Raw genomic sequence first — 19,276 nt, forward strand, 5'->3', positions numbered from 1 at the left:
TGTCGGCGTTCATTTTGGCCGACCTGACATGTTCGGTCGGCGGCAGGGAAGTCGGGACTCACCCGGAAATGACAAGCGGAATGAGGTGACTAGAGTCTCTAAAAATCTGATGAAAATCCTCTAAACTGACCTTTTGTTGAGCTGAAATGAAGACAGATTCAGCAACTGCATGGCCTATTTCTCGCTTAAAATGTTTTCAGAAACACGTTTCAGTGAACTATTTTAGTACAATATGAGATCGTATTCTGAACGGCCGCCATGACAGTCTGGCTCTCAATATCGGAGACAAAGAATTTCTAATATAGGAAGAAGTTCCACTCCCTCGTTACTTCCGGATTCTGAACTGGTTGCAGTTCCACCAGAGTTCCATATAGGGGGCCAATCAGCTGCCGGCTTTCATTTCTTGGGCAACATTACAGATTAGCGCCGCCTGCCGTCTTTTTGGTCTGTTCTGTGGCAGTTTTTTGGACCTCGGGACGCGACTGATCATATCAACGGGGTTTTCTGTCAACGGTCGCCCGTCGGCTATATGTGTCTACACCATTACAGAGCATCTCACATAGAGGGTGAATACAGGTGCAGCAGCCATGGGCAGTGTGAGAAAATTTTTAACCTAAAAGCATCTAAACATGTTCTAGTACAAACACAAAATGCAGCACTGAAAATAACCTGTTTATTTACTGACTACAACTGTTCTCAGGCAGGAGATCATTTGAAGTAATGTCAATGTTTCATCACAAACAGTGATGGCCAGTGGGTTTGAAGAACAGTTAAATACCTTAAGAAATATAAGGTGTGAATCTGCAAAAGACAAAAAAGGTTGATAAACCACCCCTATAAACATGTTATTGCCATTGAAACAGTATGATTTATAACAATCAATAAATGTATTTTACCTTTAGCTAAATATTCACAGTAAATGAGTGCAAGTATCCTACGTTTGCAAATAACAAGGAGGTGGAAGGTCAGCTGCAGTCAAGCTGTGACCCGAGAAAAAGTAGTTTCATCAGTATAAAATAACAGAAATATGTGTGTGTTTGCGTGCGTGCGTGGGTGGGTGTGCGTGCGTGTGTGCGTGTGTGTGCGTGTGCGTGTGTGTGTGTGTGTGTGTGTGTGTGTGTGTGTGTGTGTGTGTGTGTGTGTGTGTGTGTGTGTGTGAGTGTGTGTCAGCCAAATGCTCTCATGTGCTATAGGACGTCATCTGCGTTCCTCCCTTTCCGTTATCCCCTCACTCCTCCCTCTGTCTGCTCCTCTCCCTCTCTGCTCTCGTACCGGCCCTTCCTCCGCCTCTGCCCGGCCACAGACCCCGCCGACTCTCGGGGACACACTAGTGAGGAATTGTTTTTAGCTCGGACACGACGAGATTAAGAGAGAGATAGAGAGAGAAGAAAAATATCGGGTCGCATTGCAGAATCTCGCACATTCTCCAATCTGTAGACACTTTTTTTGTTTTTTAATTTATGTTTTAATTAAGAGGAAAAATAAACTTTGTACGCCATGGAAATATGTAAAAATCATTCCGGATACTAAACTTGGACACAAACTGCGCCTTCTGAGCACAACCAGCGGGCTGGCAGACACTCAACAGGACCGTTAGGTTATTGCTAGCTAGCTAGGTGGGACCTGGACGGCTTGTGGAAAAAACATTTTTTTTATATAATTGCAAGCCGGATATCACTTTTCACTACGGGGGAAAACACCAAAGTAAGTACTGTTTCCCTTTCATGTCGGAGAGTAGACGTTATTCGTTTATGTGCGCGTGAGTGGGGGCGCATGCTCCGCATCCTCGCTTCTCTCAGACGTCATTACGCATTCATGTAGGAATCGGTTAATTAAACTAACAGGCTTCTTATTTGTGTTTTTATCAGGAAAAACGCATGAATGTCTGTGTATTGTTTTAACTGTTTGAAAGTACGTTAATAACCGTTAACCTTTGTTGTATAATATTGAAAACACGGGGGCAGCCTGGCGCGTGGCCCAGTGGTGGGTCGGTTTCTAAAGTTTGCTAACTAGCAGCAGATTATGTCACATTATCACTGTAACTACACAACTACAGGCCGCGGATACAACACCATGATTTACAGACAGGAATACCCAGGGTGATAGCACGTTTAGACCCTTTTACATAATGACTGTTTTTTTAATTACAGTGATTTGTTTCAGTGTGGGACCCCTTCCTGCTGCCACCATTGTGTTCTTCACTTAGCTTCTCCACTATCTCCCTTTTTGAATAGCTACATTTAAGCTAGTATGAACACCACGGTGACAGAAAAACACCCTCGAATTTAAAATATATCTGAATAAGAATCTCATAAATTGAGATAGGGTGGATACTCCAGCCACCGGAAGCCCTGATGAATATTATGGAAATAGTGTTGTTTTGTTTGTAACCAGATTTGTTTATATCACTATGAGCACTCGTTCATACTCAAATGTGTGCAAATCTATGACATAATAATAGGCAAATATGTGTGCATGTGTTGTCAAGCTTTGCATCCAGGTCAAACATCATGTTAATCTTTGGGTGAAAGACCAACACTATCGTGAAACAGTTAGTCAATTAATTAAATAGTCGATTAAGAGAAAATATATCACCAACAAATTTTGATAATTGATGAATGTTTATTAAGTTATTTATTAAGTAATGGTTCCAGCTTCTCGAATGTGATGATTTTAGTCTTGTCTCTGTTATATACACTGCAAATTGTGTATTTTGGAGTTATGGTTAGGCTCAATTTCTTAGACAGAACAATTAATCTAAAAGATGATCATGGTCTATATGGTTTAGTTATTGTTCCCCAGACCACAAGATACTTACATACTATATGTGGTTGTCATTTAAAAGACTAACTAAATAATTAATTGGGAAGGGGAAACCCTCTTATTGATGAAAGCTCTGCATTCAGGTCAAACATTATGTTAGCCCCACAAAACCCTGACAGTCTAGAGGAGGAATACAGAATATAACTTCTATCTTTCCCTAACCTGAACAGAACATAACTTTAACTATCATCTGTCAATATTTACAACTTCTACTGATTTAGCTCTGTTTACTGACTAATCAGTAATTCAGTTAAATACATGAATCATTACCATTTAAAATGAAAGCCTCACATATACCCAAGGGTCATCTAATTGCTCTGGGCAAGGTAACTGTACTCAACATAAAGGGCATATATGGGCCTGAATCCTGTGGGGATCCGTGAGAATCAACATGACAATATTACCCTTACACCTCCTGAACAGGCCTATTCAAATCACTCTGCTGCATGATTGAATCTACCCATTAACAATTCATGGGGGTCACAGGTATTGTAGTTGACTTTCTTGGGATCTCTTATCTATAACACAGAAGATTGGATGAGAGTGATGAAACAGATCACTGCAAACAGGCTGTCTGCCCCTGTAATGATTTGACATGTTCTCCCTTTTGCAGTATACCATTTTCTACAATCTCTGTTTGCGTAACCATTGTATCTACTATCTTGTACTTTATTAAAAATGACACAACTGTTTTCAGTCAAACCAAGATCCAGAAGAACGTTTAAAATGTGAAGGATGTGCCTGACTCACCCTCAGAAACCCCTCAAAATGTCCAAGGCATGACTTGAGTTACAGCTGATTTGCAGAGAGCATGCCAGCCGCCTCTTCAGGTCAACGTGACCTATTCAAATAGGTAGATGTATTCAACCAACAGTCCATATCCAAGTATATTCAGTTACCATCATATGACTGATCATATGAAAATATTCACATTTGAGAAGCTGGAGCAGTGAATGTTTATATGTTTATGTTTTATGCTTGAAAAATGACTCAAATGGTAGATGATTATCCAAATTTGCTTAATTAATTTCTGTCATTTGATTTTGACTAATAGTTTCAGCTCTATTACCTTAATGCTACACTAAATAGCATACTAATTAAATGAAAGATTATCAACCCTGTCAGGAAAGGTGACCCATTACATGAATTTATTACAATATTTAAATCATTTTGCAAAACAGTCAGCTTTATCAGTGAAATGTGCATTATGGAATTGCAGGTTTATAGGGTATCATTCCAGATCTTGTTATACTGGTGCTAATATAATCCCTGAGTTTTGGCACTGATACCTGATTGTACTTTCTTCATAACCTCACAATGAGGAATATAAAATAGTTTTTCCGGCAGAAACACAGTGTTTAATTGTATCTTAATTTAAAGCATCTACATAGAAACAAAACATAAAATTAAGTCTAAAATCAGCAAGACATCAACAAATTCAGGAAATATCTAAGTATTCAATGCCAACTTTTAATACCTGACAGATCTTTACTTGGGGCTACTGGCATATTTCAGTCAGTACTTAAAAAATATTGACAATATTGATATTTTGTCCATACAATACTGTAATGTTTTTAAAACCTAATATGAGCTACAGCAATGTTCAAAGCCATGAAATAATTGCTGACTTATCTGATTGACTCAACCTCATTTTGACTCTTTTGTCTTGTGACCCTTTGTGATATCAGCATGTAATTGATGTGCCGTTCTGTCTCTGACTTATCAAACCTCCAAACTTGAGGTACTGAAAACTTATTGTGTATGCTGTCCAAACTGTCTGTGTCCTAGTCATTTTTTTTAAAGTTGACGTTTGAATGAGTCAACTGTAAGTGAACAGCTTAAGTATGGATGGATATGAGTAAATAGGTGTTAGGGCTGTGCAATTAATCAAAATGTAATCGTGATTATGATTTTGGCTCCCAATGATCACAAAACAGAATAATCGAGAAAAACAATTATTTAGCTTATTACGTTTTCCAAGTAAACTCTTATTTTCTTTTGTGTTCTGAATGAAAAAAATTAAGTTTAAATAGTAAAGTATTATGGCAAATTTCACAGTTGTATGTGTTTTTTTTACTGTTGATTTATTTAACTTTTTTCAGTTTTTTAAGTTCAATAATTGCAACATGTTTCCAGAAGTCAACGAGTAATCATGTTAATTTATCGTGATTTCAATATTGACTGAAATAATCATGATTATATTTTTTTCCATAATCAAGCAGCCCTAATAGGTAGTTATGCACACATAGATGGTATGTTATGAATGACTCACTGCTACAGTCTCGTGACTTATGTTCCTTTTTTCGACTCAGTCTCCTGTTATTCAGATAAACAAAGTATTGGGTGTCTGTTAAACTCCATAAGATGTTATTCATCCATGGAAAGTGAATGGGAAAACTGGAGCATCCCCCTGGTATGGTGGCAGTGTGTTTACATTCTCTAAATATTCCTGGACTCTGTACCAGGTTCCAGTTTGGTCTGTTTAGGTTTTCCTCTGAGGCTTGTTCCCTTAAAGGCCCAGTGTGTATCATGTTTAGTTGTTCATTATCAAAATCTGTGCTGCCCGTTCACAAACTTGTCCTTTTTCATGAATATTAACCACCACCATCAATTCCAAGTATTGCTTTTGGCTTAAAATTTTACATTTGCATTTGCATGAACTGGGGTAAACGCTCCATATTCATGCGCCATCTTGAAATACGTTAGCCGGTAAGGGACATACAGGACATACTGCTCCGTGTTTTGCGTTTTGGCTGTCACATGATAAACTCACAGGTACTGCTAATGGGTATTGTAGCTTCTCGGCTCCGGCAAGTTTCAGGAACAGGAGTCTTCTTCTTTGCCCAGAAAAAGGACATTGAAAAGAGCAAGAGACCGGCTTTTTGAAGGGTGAATGCTACCGTAACTGTAATGTGTACTTTGAACTGCGTGGTGCGAGAGAGTTAATTGCGATATATGATCTCAATGCTAGATGGGAGAAATTCCTACACATTGGACCTTTAATTTCATCCATTTTTGTGAAACTGCATTATGGGTTTGTAAACTTAGGATTCAGAAGGAGCTGAGATGAAACATCAGTAACATCTGGAGGTGTACTCTTCCAGCCTGATGTTGGGTCTGTGTTTACAATCACCACATCCTTGTAATGGACAATCATAGTGAGGAAAAGAGAGGAGACAGTGAGAGAACCTCCTTTCTCCCTCCCCTGCCAAAGGCATGCTTTATTTTTATTGGACCTTTGAAATGGTCAGAGTCTGGTCATTTGATCCTGTGGGCCAATGGTATGTGTTGTTAGGAAAGCTGTGGGGGGAAACAAGCTTTAACATGCTGAATTCATCAGATGATCTCAACTAGAAACCCTAAAAATATCCTCTCGATTCCTAAATCGTCTCCATGCGGCAGCCATGCAAAATATAAATAATTTGTCCTTGTTTAGTTGCAAGCATTTCCCCCTTGATTGTTTAATTTAGGTATATGTGCATGTTTGTATGTTGAGCCTAATTACAGCTAATATATTTATTAACAGTTTGTAGTTTGTTGTTATTAAGGGAAATCATTTAATATGCAGAGAAGTCAACACAGTCTGTCTGCATTCCTCATTCATTCTGCCCTTTGAACTTGTCTTTACTTGTGCTCAGAAGCTCATTTATTATCTGTTGTTTTGTGTTAGATTACACTGCTTTTTATGGAGCCAGACGTGCCCACGGGGTTCAAAATGAACTTTTATTCCACCAGCCAAATGGCTAGTGAAAGTTCAAATTTTACCATCTACTCAATAGATTAACATTGGGGGTTTTTTTTGGCTTGTGAGTGAAGCAAATCGTCCAGCCACTTGCATATTTTACCAGCATTTGGCAGGTAAATTGTGCTAATTTTGAACCCTGCATGCACACAAACTCACAAGATCTGACAGGACACTCCAGGAGAAGTGAGATGTAGTGCTACTGAAGTGGAAGAGTTGGCAAAATAACTGGGAAAAATATGTCACCCTTCCCATCCACTGTGCTGAGGGGAAAGAGAGAGAGAGAAAGGAAAGCCGGGTGCTCGGCCAGCCATTCTGTTGCAACAGGAAATGAGGGCCATGACTAACATGACATGATGTGGAAAATAACCAACACAATCAACATGACACTGTCTCATGGACAGTGTCAGAGGCTGAAACTAGTAGCAATATTATTTTATATTTAGGATTGAATTAATGAAGCGTGGTGTATCGGTGTCAAACACCAAATACTGATTTGAAAACCTTGTATTTAAAGAGCTAATCAGGGACTAAGACAAAGATAAGGGCATTGACGAACATTCTAACTTTCTTTAAAAGTGTATTATTTTTGTGAATCTTATGCATGAAGTACACTGTTGCTTTGTTTAAAAGTCATTGTCAAAGTTGTTTTACCACAAAGCTTCTCTTTAGGCAAACCTCAGTTCTTTACATTCAAGTCTTATTCCAGCTGCATATTTTAAAGATAGTCAAGGGAGGGTGCACATTACATATACACATTGCTTAAGCTCTCTGGGCCAAGGAAGGAATCTTTCTTGATTACTGGCAGGGAGCAGCAGGGTGGGGATGGGAGTGGAAGTGATGTGGTTACAGGGCTTTGGCATTTACAGCTACAGTGAGTGTAAAGGGGGGGTTACTGTAGATCTGCAAGGGGACTCCAGAGATGAGTGTGTGGGGGCGCCCCCGCTGCTCTGCACATATGGATGAATCATGACTCACATCCCTCAGCTGCTAGTTATCCATTTTACTCTCTTTCTCTGCCACTCCCTGAACTTGGCAGCAGAAATATTCCTTTCTGCACTCAGAATAAAAAAGCATAGTTTGCAACGGCTGTCAACTGTTTAGGAAAGAGCTGGTGTTGAAAGCACGAAGCTCAGTTGTTGGTCTGATTTCTCCTCCCTCACGTGGGCCTCCTGAGCTGAGCTCCCAGCATGCTGCTTGTGCTCTGTTCCAATGAGAGGGAAACATTGGTGCCATCATCTAATCCTCTTAATTACATGGTAGAAAATATTCCCATTAACAGATGTCTTCCCCTATACATAGCCAGGCTTGTATTTAAAGCCCCTAAAGCAAGCCCCTTTAGACTGCTTGTGCGTTCAGATTTTAGGGGGAACCATGTTTTTTAGGGTGTGGATTCTGCCTCTCGAACATGTGTAATAAACCCATAGAGTTGGTTGCTGAGTCCTTGTGTGCCCTATGTTGCAGGATGCTGTCTGGGCTGAGCGAGTGGTTCTGGCAGGAGCGGCTGTGGTTTCCAGAGGGCCTGGGCTGGGCTGACCTGGAGGATCGGGATGGACGAGTATACGCCAAAGCCCACGACTTGTGGGTGGCGCTGCCCATCGCCCTTGTATTCCTCATTGTCCGTCAGATCTTTGAAAGGTCAGTCCATTTTTTACGCTGTCTAACTGGATATCTGTGCAACCTCATCTATGTCTTTGGTTATTAATTCAAACATTTGCTTAATTTATATTTACACTTATTTTCTGTCCTTTTGTCCAGTCTAACTTGTTTTGTCCCTTGATAGTTTCCCTCTGTTCCTTTTCTTTCTCCTCTAGTCTGGCCATCGGTTATCTCATACTCTGACCTCTAATTACATTATTTTTCTCCAGAATGCAGTTTCTATCCCAGCAATGATTTAATGTTCACTATGCTGTGCCCTAGTTTATAACGAGTACAGCCCAGTTCTTTCAAGTAATTCACATTCTTTATCACACAAGTACAGTGTTCCTGTTTCTAGTTGCTAATCTTTTAGAAATCAGACAAAATGTATTTTTTATTCCTAAATCCCATTCAAATCATAGAGTGATAAATTATAAAGTGGGCTAGCTGAAAACTTTATGAATATGATAAGACAAATAAACATTTACATATATAAACATGAAGGATAATTGTTGCTCTTTGGGTTATCACTCTACACATGGCTGAGAGGCTTTCTCGTCATCCTGAATTTCATCATCCTAACTTCTAATGATTTTATTTGCTTTTTATGTCTATTAGCTTTGTTTATCTCACACTTGAGTAGATCATTTCTCACACATTTAAATAATGTCCTTGATATCACCCTTTACTGTCTTTAACTTCTTTACATTTCATCTCCTTTTAATCTCGACAATGTTTTTGTGATTGCAGGACGGTGGCTACACCCCTGGCTTCTCTGCTCGGGGTGAAAGAAACAGTGCGGCTCAAAGTCCCTCACAATCCCACACTGGAGTCCTACTACTGTAACATTACCAAAAGTCCAACAGAGGTACATGTTTGCACCCATACACACTTAAAAAAGACAGAGTAGCGTGCTGTGTGTGTTGCCAGGAAATTAAATACTTAAATCTGACCTTTGTGCTGTTCTCAGACTTCAATAGCAAGTCTTTGCAAGCAGACTGGCTATTCAGAAAGACAAGTGCAGCGATGGTTCAGGAGACGAAGGAACCAGGACAGACCGAGTTTGCTCAAAAAGTTTCGAGAGGCCAGGTAAACTCACGCACACACATACAGTACATATGCACACATGTCTATAGAGCTATGGAGCAGCTGCCTACCCTTGCGTTCCCCCGGCTATATGAGCACATTTCTAAGGGCAAAAGTAGCCCTCTATTTTTAACATGCACTTATTATAATGCCACTATGCTGCTACCATGCCTGTAGCATTGCCCCAACTCTTCTCACACATGCACAGACAAATCCAACCATCCACACTCATTAGCACAGGGCCTCGGCAACAGGGGTTCTCTCACCACTGTTGGCTATTTTTATGTGTGAGCATTACCTGAGTTAAACCAATAGCATGATCACCTGACAACACAAGGCTACTGAAGCTAGCTAGTGTCAGCTGGCAGATGACTCAATGTACAGTATTACAGATAACCGTATCTATAAGAGTGCCATAAACAGCAGCAGATAGCATAATAATGCTGACAAACACTTTCTTAGATGATCTGTTAATGCATTATTCCACACAGTGTGTTGTGTTCAACCTATAACTTCTGTGTATGGACTTTACCATTAGCTTCATTGTCATGGTCATTGTACATGTGTGTCGACAGATCCATAAAAACATTTTTTTACGTGACTTGAAGGGTCAGTTCACCCAAATTACGAGAAGACACCGACCTAATTGAGAGCTGGAACTAAAGAAATAGTCCCTATAAAAATCGTCATATACTTTGGAAACAGCAGTTGACAAAAAAATAATCTTCTCACAAGGTCTACCCAGTCGCTGTTCTGGAGCAGATTGCTCATTTGCTTAGAAATGTTTTTCTGAGCTAAGGATAAGTGGGATTTTTTCCAGTATGTCTTAAAATAATAGTCAGGTGCCCTCAAAGGCCCATAAGCTTGCTGTAATAATTTCTCCTGTTAATAATGGACATTAAAGGTCCCATGACATGGTGCTCTTTGGATTCTTTTATATAGACCTTAGTGGTCCCTTAATACTGTATCTGAAGTCTCTTTTCCAAAATTCAGCCTTGGTGCAGAATTACAGCCACTAGAGCCAGCCCCACAATGAGCTTTCCTTATTATGTGCCATTTCTGTGTCTGTAGCTATTGAGGAGGAGAGAGGGGGGGCAATGTGGAGGGTGGGGGTGTGGCCTTGACCAACTGCCACTTCATGCTCATTTGAAAGCCATGCTGTCTCTCTCTCTCTCATGGGTGGGCCAAATTCTCTGGGCGGGCAAAGCAGAGAAAGGGGAGGTAACCTTGCTCCTTATGACCTCATAAGGAGCAAGATTCCAGATCGGCCCATCTGAGCTTTCAGGGCTCGGTTTACACCTATCGCCATTTCAAGCCACTGGGGGACCATAGGCAGGCTGGGGGAACGCATATTAATGTTATATTGTCATATTAAAAAAATGTTTCAAGCCATGGGACCTTTAAAGCTGTGGTATGCAGTATATTTTTGATGTCGTTTTTAAGAGAAAACTAGACTTCTGCACCTCTGCTTGGCTCTGATTTCAGGCTTCAGAAAATGTAGCCCGTGACAGGAGACTTTGGCCAATGACAGGGCATTTCAGAGAGAGAGTGTGTTTCTATTGGCTGTTCAGCACATGCAGACAGAGAGGGGAGAGGGAGAGCTGCAGAAAGAGCTCTCATTCTACTTGAAATTCTGGCATTTTTGTTGCTTTCTAGCTACTGCAGCTTTAATATATATATATATATATATATAACACACAGTATATATATATATATATATATATATATATATATATATATATATATATATATATATATATATATATATATATATATATATATAATTTTTAAATGATATGAGCACAACAAATGAAGTTCAACCTGCTTTCATTGTGTTGTGGAGGATACAGACATCTTAGAGAATAACTCAAAACTGTCTGCATGACTAAAATAAAACTTTTCTGTAATTTTGGTGGTGTGACCCTTCCTAATCTGCGTTTGCGGTATACAGTGGGGAGAACAAGTATTTGATACACTGCCGATTTTGCAGGTTTTCCCACTTAGAAAGCATGTAGAAGTCTGTAATTTTTATCATAGGTACTCTTCCACTGTGAGTGACGGAATCTCAAACTAAAATTCAGAAAATCACATTGTATGATTTTTAAGTAATTAATTTGCATTTTATTGCATGACATAAGTATTTGATACATCAGAAAAGCAGAACTTAATATTTGGTACAAAAACCTGTGTTTGCAATTACAGAGATCATACGTTTCCTGTAGTTCTTGACCAGGTTTGCACACACTGCAGCAGGGATTTTGGCCCACTCCTCCATACAGACCTTCTCCAGATCCTTCAGGTTTCGGGGCTGTTGCTGGGCAATACGGACTTTCAGCTCCCTCCAAAGATTTTCTATTGGGTTCAGGTCTGGAGACTGGCTAGGCCACTCTAGGACCTTGAGATGCTTCTTACGGAGCCACTCCTTAGTTGCCCTGGTTGTGTGTTTCGGGTCGTTGTCATGCTGGAAGACCCAGCCACAACCCATCTTCAATGCTCTTACTGAGGGAAGGAGGTTGTTGGCCAAGATCTCGCGATACATGGCCCCATCCATCCTCCCCTCAATACGGTGCAGTCGCCCTGTCCCTTTGCAGAAAAGCATCCCCAAAGAATGATGTTTCCACCTCCATGCTTCACGGTTGGGATGGTATTCTTGGGGTTGTACTCATCCTTCTTCTTCCTCCAAACACGGCGAGTGGAGTTTAGACCAAAAAGCTCTATTTTTGTCTCATCAGACCACATTGACCTTCTCCCATTCCTCCTCTGGATCATCCAGATGGTCATTGACAAACTTCAGACATGCGCTGGCTTGAGCAGGGGGACCTTGCATGTGCTGTAGGATTTTAATCCATGATGGCGTAGTGTGTTACTAATGGTTTTCTTTGAGACTGTGGTCCCAGCTCTCTTCAGGTCATTGACCAGGTCCTGCCGTGTAGTTCTGGGCTGATCCCTCACCTTCCTCATGATCATTGATGCCCCACGAGGTGAGATCTTGGATGGAGCCCCAGACTGAGGGAGATTGACCGTCATCTTAAACTTCTTCCATTTTCTAATAATTGCGCCAACAGTTGTTGCCTTCTCACCAAGCTGCTTGCTTGCCCGTAGCCCCCGCCTTGTGCAGGTCTACAATTTTATCCCTGATGTCCTTACACAGCTGTCTGGTCTTGGCCATTGTGGAGAGGTTGGAGTCTGTTTGATTGAGTGTGTCTTTTATACAGGTAACGAGTTCAAACAGGTGCAGTTAATACAGGTAATGAGTGGAGAACAGGAGGGCTTCTTAAAGAAAAACTAACAGGTCTGTGAGAGCCGGAATTCTTACTGGTTGGTAGGTGATCAAATACTTATGTCATGCAATAAAATGCAAATTAATTATTTAAAAATCATACAATGTGATTTTCTGGATTTTTGTTTTAGATTCCGCCTCTCACAGTTGAAGTGTACCTATGATAAACATTTGCAAAATCGGCAGTGTATCAAATACTTGTTATCCCCACTGTATGTGTGGAAGATGATATTTAAGCAGATTGATGTTCTGCATATGATGCTCGAGTGGATGTGAGAAGACGTACATGTGACTGCATGTTTGTTGCTCCCTGGTTATGGTGTGTCTTTCACTGTGCGTCTTCTGAATCAATCTGTTGTTTGTGTGCACACAATAGGCTTCTGTTACTCTCCCTTATTTTCCCCACTGGTATAAATCTCTCTTCTTTCTCTGTGTTCACTTTTCTGTTCTTGTGTTTCTCTGTCCATGTCTCTCTGCTGCTGTGAAATCCCCTCTTTACACCTGTACGAGAGGCTGTAGGGGGAATGGACTCTCACCGGCTCTGTTACAGGATATTGAGAGGGAATACTGTTTGACAGCTCTCCGTGTGTGATGGCACGTGTTCGGCTGTGTGTTTTGGGGTTTTTGGCTGTGTGTGTGTGTGTGTTTAAGTGTCTGCTGGTAGAAAATGTGTCTCTTGTCTCTTCCTCATTGACTGAGTAGAACGTGTGTGTGTGGTGTGTGTGTGTGTGTGTGTGTTCTCTTACAGTTGGAGATTTACGTTTTACCTTCTTGCTTTCATTGCTGGCCTGGCCGCCCTCATCGATGTGAGTACTGCCATGTTAACCTTGACTCCTCCTCCACCTCTCATCTCTTTATGTTCACATGCTCATTCATCACCTGCCTTGCCATAGTAACATGACAGTTTCCATGGTTGTCTGTCTTTTTTGCTGTGATGACTTCGCCTCTCGCACTGTCCGAGGTGCAGCGTTGACTCATTGCCATGCTGAGTCAGTTGATATAAATACATCTGTCGAGCTCTGCTGTCTCATTCACAACGCATCTCTCCTTCCAGAAACCTTGGCTTTATGATCTGAAAGAGATGTGGCAAGGCTTCCCTGTGCTGGTAAGTCTCTGGGATGGCTAGGTACACTGAATACCCCAGGGTATCTGCAGAATAGTCTTTAAAAAAGCATTTAATTCAGTTCCATCACAAAAAGGCCTTCAAAGCTATTTAAAAGGTTGTTGGCTTTTGGGAGACGTTACAGTTCTATAAACCACATGTGAGACTGGTGCAGGTTGGTGTTGATTGTGCAGCAGGAGGCTATTCAATCCTTTTTTGTGGAGATTTAGTCAGCATTATCAGACCTGTAGCTGTAGCTATAGACTGTTGCTATTGCTAGCCACAGTAGCAAGGGAGCTCATCAACTCATAAGTGTCAGTTTTAGCAAAAACCTAGTTTGTTAATCCATCCCTCAGTTTTCTGCCCCTTCTCTGGTTCCAGGCCATGTTAATTGATTAATTATATGACTTGTTCTATACAGCCAGGAAGTACTGACAAGATGTGATGTAAATGTCGATAAAAAATATGTACTTAATAAATATAAATAGGCCTTATTGTCCCTACCGGTTTTGCGTCATTGTTTTACCGATATGGCCGTGAAAAGGGTATTACATTGCATTTTATGATGTATTTAAAAGGTCTTAAATTCAATTTGTTGAACACTGCCGAGACCCTGATGCACATATCACAAGACACCCTCCTTCTACAGAGTTCCAAATAGAGCTGAAATGAGTAGTTACGTCATTCATTTAGATAATCGGTCCGTCGTTTAAGTATGTTTTTAAGCAAAAATGCCAAAAATTAACTGGTTGGTCTATGTGTAATAATCAACAAAATATCTTTAGGTTTTGGACTTAACATGGGCTCTAAGAACTTGTAATGACATTTTTCGCTATTTTCTGACATTTTCAAGACCAAACAATTAATCAGTTGATCAAAAGAATAATGACAATACGATTAACTCAGTAATAGTGATGATAATGCTGAGTTGCAGCCCTAGTTCAGAATATAGATTTGCTCACATTGGTGTATGGATTTTGAAAGTAAAGCTGTTTCCTCTCCTTCAGACTCTCCTGCCATCTCAGTATTGGTACTACATGATTGAGCTAGGTTTCTACAGCTCTCTGCTCTTCAGTGTGGCTTCTGACGTCAAACGCAAAGTGAGTGAATTCACCTCCTTTGTTCAGGTGTTATTATGTAAACAACAAGACTTTCATGGGAACAGAATAAAAATATACACAACAATTGCTGTTAATGGAAAACATATAATTTATACAAACAGTATTTGGTTTACCACTTTTATGGTTAATATATGATGATTAACTGTACGCACAAGTAAGACAAAGTCTGTTCTTACTGACTGATCAGATTGACATCTGGCATTGACTGTGGGCTGGACATTAGACTGTTGTTACACGTGTGTGTGTGTGTGTGTGTGTGTGTGTGTGTGTGTGTGTGTGTGTGTGTGTGTGTGTGTGTGTGTGTGTGTGTGTGTGTGTGTGTGTGTGTGTGTGTGTGTGTGTGTGTGTGTGTGTGTGTGTGTGTGTGGACTTTGCTCAGCCAGGGTCAGCTAAGCACAGTGGGGGAAAATCTTGCCAAAGAGGCACAATGTGTTCCTCCAACAAATTATTCTAACCTAGATGCCTCTTAAGCAGGATTTACCACTTCACACACACACACACACATACACCCACACACAAAACATGCAACACACAAATATATATTCCAAACAGTTTCCTTTTCGCAGCATAATTCTTTCCACCTTCTCTTTAGGACTTCAAGGAGCAGATAGTTCACCATGTGGCGACCATCCTCCTCATCAGCTTCTCCTGGTGTGTTAATTACATCCGTGCTGGAACTCTCATCATGCTGGTTCATGACTCATCTGATTACTTCCTTGAGGTAAATGTCATTCATACAGTTATTCATTTTGATTAGCGCACTTTGGCAAGCAAACATATAGATGGGGTCAGTATAAATAAATGGTTTTAACATGCTGCATCCCTACTGAGTTTTAAGTTTTGTTCACACATGATTCACTGCTTGCAATGCAACTTCAACTACCGTAAGACAAATTCTGACACACTGCCACCTTGTGGAGAAAACTAAACTTCACGTCATCTTTAGTTGAATAGAGGCAAACCGGCTACCATTTTTATTATAATATAAACAAATACATTATCCTTTATTCTTTCTTTCTCCCTCTGACAGTCTGCAAAGATGTTCAACTATGCTGGGTGGCGAAATGCCTGTAACTACATCTTCATTGTATTTGCTGCAATCTTCATTATCACTCGGCTGGTCATCTTCCCCTTCTGGTACACACGCACACACACATACACACGTTTTAAGCAATTGTTTTAATGTCTTATCGCAATATACACCTGTATGTTGTTTAAGTTACATTTTCCTTAATCCTCACTATCTCTATTCCAGGATTATTTACTGTACGTGGGTTTACCCAGTGACCATCTATGAACCCTTCTTTGGCTACTACTTTTTCAATGGACTTTTGATGACTCTGCAGTGTCTACATATCTTCTGGGCTATCCTCATCATACGCATAGCAATCCGCTTCCTCACCAATAATGTAAGCAAAGAAAAAAATCTAATTTAAAGTTCAAATTTAGTTAATTCATCCATTAAATCATGGAAACATCTGCGCTCGTTAAAACACAAATAGCAATAAATAAAGGTAAACAAGATCAAATAAAATACCAGAAAATGCAAAAGAAATAAACATTTGAAATGTGACACTGAAAATCTGCAGTTGAGACATTTGAAATACCAAAAGAAGTTAAAGTTAAAATGAAGGTCCTCAAAGAAATTAAAGTTTCAGTGTAGCGCTGAGTAAAGTTGAGGTGAAGGTGCTGACAGGTTTTGAAAAGTGATAAATTGAGCTGAAAGAGTCAAGTGAAGTGGAACTCCTGAGAGAAAGTAGTGCCAGTTCAAGTGTATGAACGGAAAAACCATGTCAGTGTCAACTGAAGTGCAAGAACTGAAAAGCAGTTGGAGCAAGCTGTGTATAAACTAACTGAGTTGGAGTTAGAGGGGCTTTAGACACTTTGTTCAAGGGTGAAAACCTGAGAGCTGAAAGGGGTTGGAGTGTCACTTCAAGTGTAAACTGTGAAAGGGGTTGGGGTGTCACTATAGGTGTAATCACAGAAAAAAGATGAACTCACAGTTATAGCATTGCAGTCCTGTAACATTGTCGGGAACAGTTTAAAAAAAGGATAAAAATAGATGCAGCAGAACCAGAGATGTAGTCTTTTTTATTATACACATTCTTCTTACTTGTCAAAACTTGGTGCCTACATTACCTACAATGCAACTTGACCGCTGATAGTTGAGATGGAGATTAGGGTTTATTAAGCTAGTAGCAGTTGATGTAATGTAATGAAATATAAGAATATATTCCATATGTACATACATACAAGGTATGAAAGAAATGTGATTTATATTTTCATGCATGCAACTGGATGGTTTGTTCTGACACTGGCCAGAGCTCCAGTACAGTTTGAGTATTGATTAATGACATGTGTCGGCCTGATTTTTTGTTTTGTTTTTTTTTTCAGGAAAAAGTTGACGATGAAAGGAGTGACAAAGAGGAAACAGATGAATCAGAAGAGGAGGGGGAAGAGGAGGATAAAAAGTACATGAAAAAAAATGGACCAGTGCAGAACGGTCACACAGTCCACAACAACAACCACCGCAAGACAGAGTAAAAGTGTCAGGACGAAAGAATCTGAGAAGGACTCATATCCCTCTGTAGGGGAACAGGAGGGAGGGATGAAGAGAGAGAAAGAAGAGAGGATTGTGGTTTAGGGAGGGGCCAAGTCATCCCCTTTAAAGCAAGAACAGCAGGTATCCTGAGGAAGGATTTGACAGTTACTTTTGCACACCACAAACACTCATACATGTTCATTCGTACTATTAGAGGGCACAGAGATCCAGCAGATAATATACACTACATTAGGTGGCATGGCTTTTTTGCTTTGTCATTAGAGAAAAATTATCATTGTCAGTGTGTCAGTCCCAAAATTTTAATAAGGCAGGGAAGAAAATGGATGGAGGATGGGGGTGATGCTGCTTCTACTGCTTCTAGCTTTCCTTGTTCTTTGTGCCTTAGAGCCAGCTAATGGCTGGTAAAATGCCATTTTTAAAAAGCTTTCTGCTTTAATCTTGTGTTGCTTTATTTCGTTGCACCTTTTTGTTTTCTAATAAAAGAACAAAAGAGAGTGAAAGTGAGATAATAGGGCATTTAATCCCCTAATTTTTTCCTTGTCTATGCAATTATGTAAGTGTTGAGATATTGCAACGTCTTTGCACAAACACAGTGTCTCTTATATACTGTAATAACTTACAGTAGGACTGTGGCCTCTGGTCTCCAATGCAGCCCGTGCTATTTATAAATTTGCCTTGTTTAAGGTTTAAAGAGTAAATCTTGCTTTCTTGTTTTAATTTCGGTTCAATTCTTAATTCAGTATTGTACAATTCATTCTTCCAAAAGAGATGATCTCTGATCTGCAAAGGTCATCATTCTCAGTTCTTTGCTGTTTGAGCAGGCAGAAATACCCAAGTGCTTAGCACAAACACTGCAATATAAACCACTGCTTCCTGCTAGTTTTGACAAAGCTGAATGTTTTTCCTTTCTGGTTTGGCTAAAGCTGTTTGATACAGTTGAGTCTTGAATCACGCTGATGCTGCCACCTGCTAAAAACCAATGACTCAACAAAATCTTTGCGAAGTTGGGATGCTTTGTTGAAATAAAGGAGTTTTACTAAGTCGAATGGAATGGGACAGATTAACCAATTCCGGATTTCACAAATATGGGCCAGATTTCTTCAATTCACTGCCTTGTAGCCTGGGTTATGTTTGTTAACCTGGGTTAGAATTTTACGTGTTGATCTAAGTGAATGATTTTAGGTATGATTGTGTGTATAAAACGGGTTTTGATGTTAAAAAAAATATTGAAATCAATTTTTAGCAATTTAGTGTTTGAGACTTATGAGGAATTCAAGAAATGAGTGTTGCAGTTTTGTTGTTATGCTTTAGAGTTGGTTGTATGTCAAGTGCCTTATCAGTAATGTATTGGAAGCTCTGTCCTGTCTTCATGTCCACTTGTTTTCTTTCCTGTCTCCACATGACAGATCTAATGCTAAGACTAGTATCTCCTACCTCCACTGTCTCATCCATCACTCCTCTTCTTCATAAATTACCTTCCTTTCAAACTCACCCTCATTCCACCACCACATTCTTTTTTACTAACCCAGACCAACCGGCAACCTCTCTTCCCCAGTGATACAGAAGAAACAGCTGTGTCCTAATTACAGTGTTATTTGTTTCTTATTTTGTATTTTTTTTTGTTCAATGATGCCTAAGTATTGTTATTAACAATAAAAACAAAGATCATGAATCACAATGAAAGCATTTTTATTTTCCTTTGTCCCTTTCTTTTGGCCGCGGGTGAAGAAAGATGTTGCAGCTTACATTAAAACATGTCATGTGTGTCAGCTAACGAGTAAGCCCAATCAGTCTGTTAAGCCGGCTCCATTACAACCTATTATGGTTGTAAATGAACCATTTGAGCATTTGATTGTGGATTGTGTGGGTCCGTTGCCATGTTCTAAGTCTGGCTGTAAATACCTACTAACTGTGATGTGTC

The 19,276-nt window shown here is 40.0% G+C and overlaps 1 protein-coding gene across 1 annotated transcript; it reads left to right on the forward strand.

Annotated features, from left to right (window-relative positions):
- The first annotated feature begins 1,231 nt into the window (after positions 1 to 1,231).
- cers2b (ceramide synthase 2b) lies at positions 1,232 to 19,033 on the forward strand. Its single transcript, XM_039807301.1, has 11 exons — positions 1,232 to 1,704; positions 8,030 to 8,203; positions 8,954 to 9,071; positions 9,174 to 9,292; positions 13,318 to 13,375; positions 13,624 to 13,674; positions 14,679 to 14,771; positions 15,385 to 15,513; positions 15,823 to 15,929; positions 16,048 to 16,201; positions 17,187 to 19,033. The coding sequence occupies exons 2-11, from the start codon at positions 8,031 to 8,033 to the stop codon at positions 17,334 to 17,336; spliced, it is 1,152 nt and encodes a 383-aa protein (XP_039663235.1). The 5' UTR covers positions 1,232 to 1,704; position 8,030; the 3' UTR covers positions 17,337 to 19,033.
- The last annotated feature ends 243 nt before the right edge of the window (positions 19,034 to 19,276 follow it).

This window comes from Perca fluviatilis, chromosome 7 (genome assembly GCF_010015445.1).
Source record: "Perca fluviatilis chromosome 7, GENO_Pfluv_1.0, whole genome shotgun sequence".
NCBI lineage: Eukaryota > Metazoa > Chordata > Actinopteri > Perciformes > Percidae > Perca > Perca fluviatilis.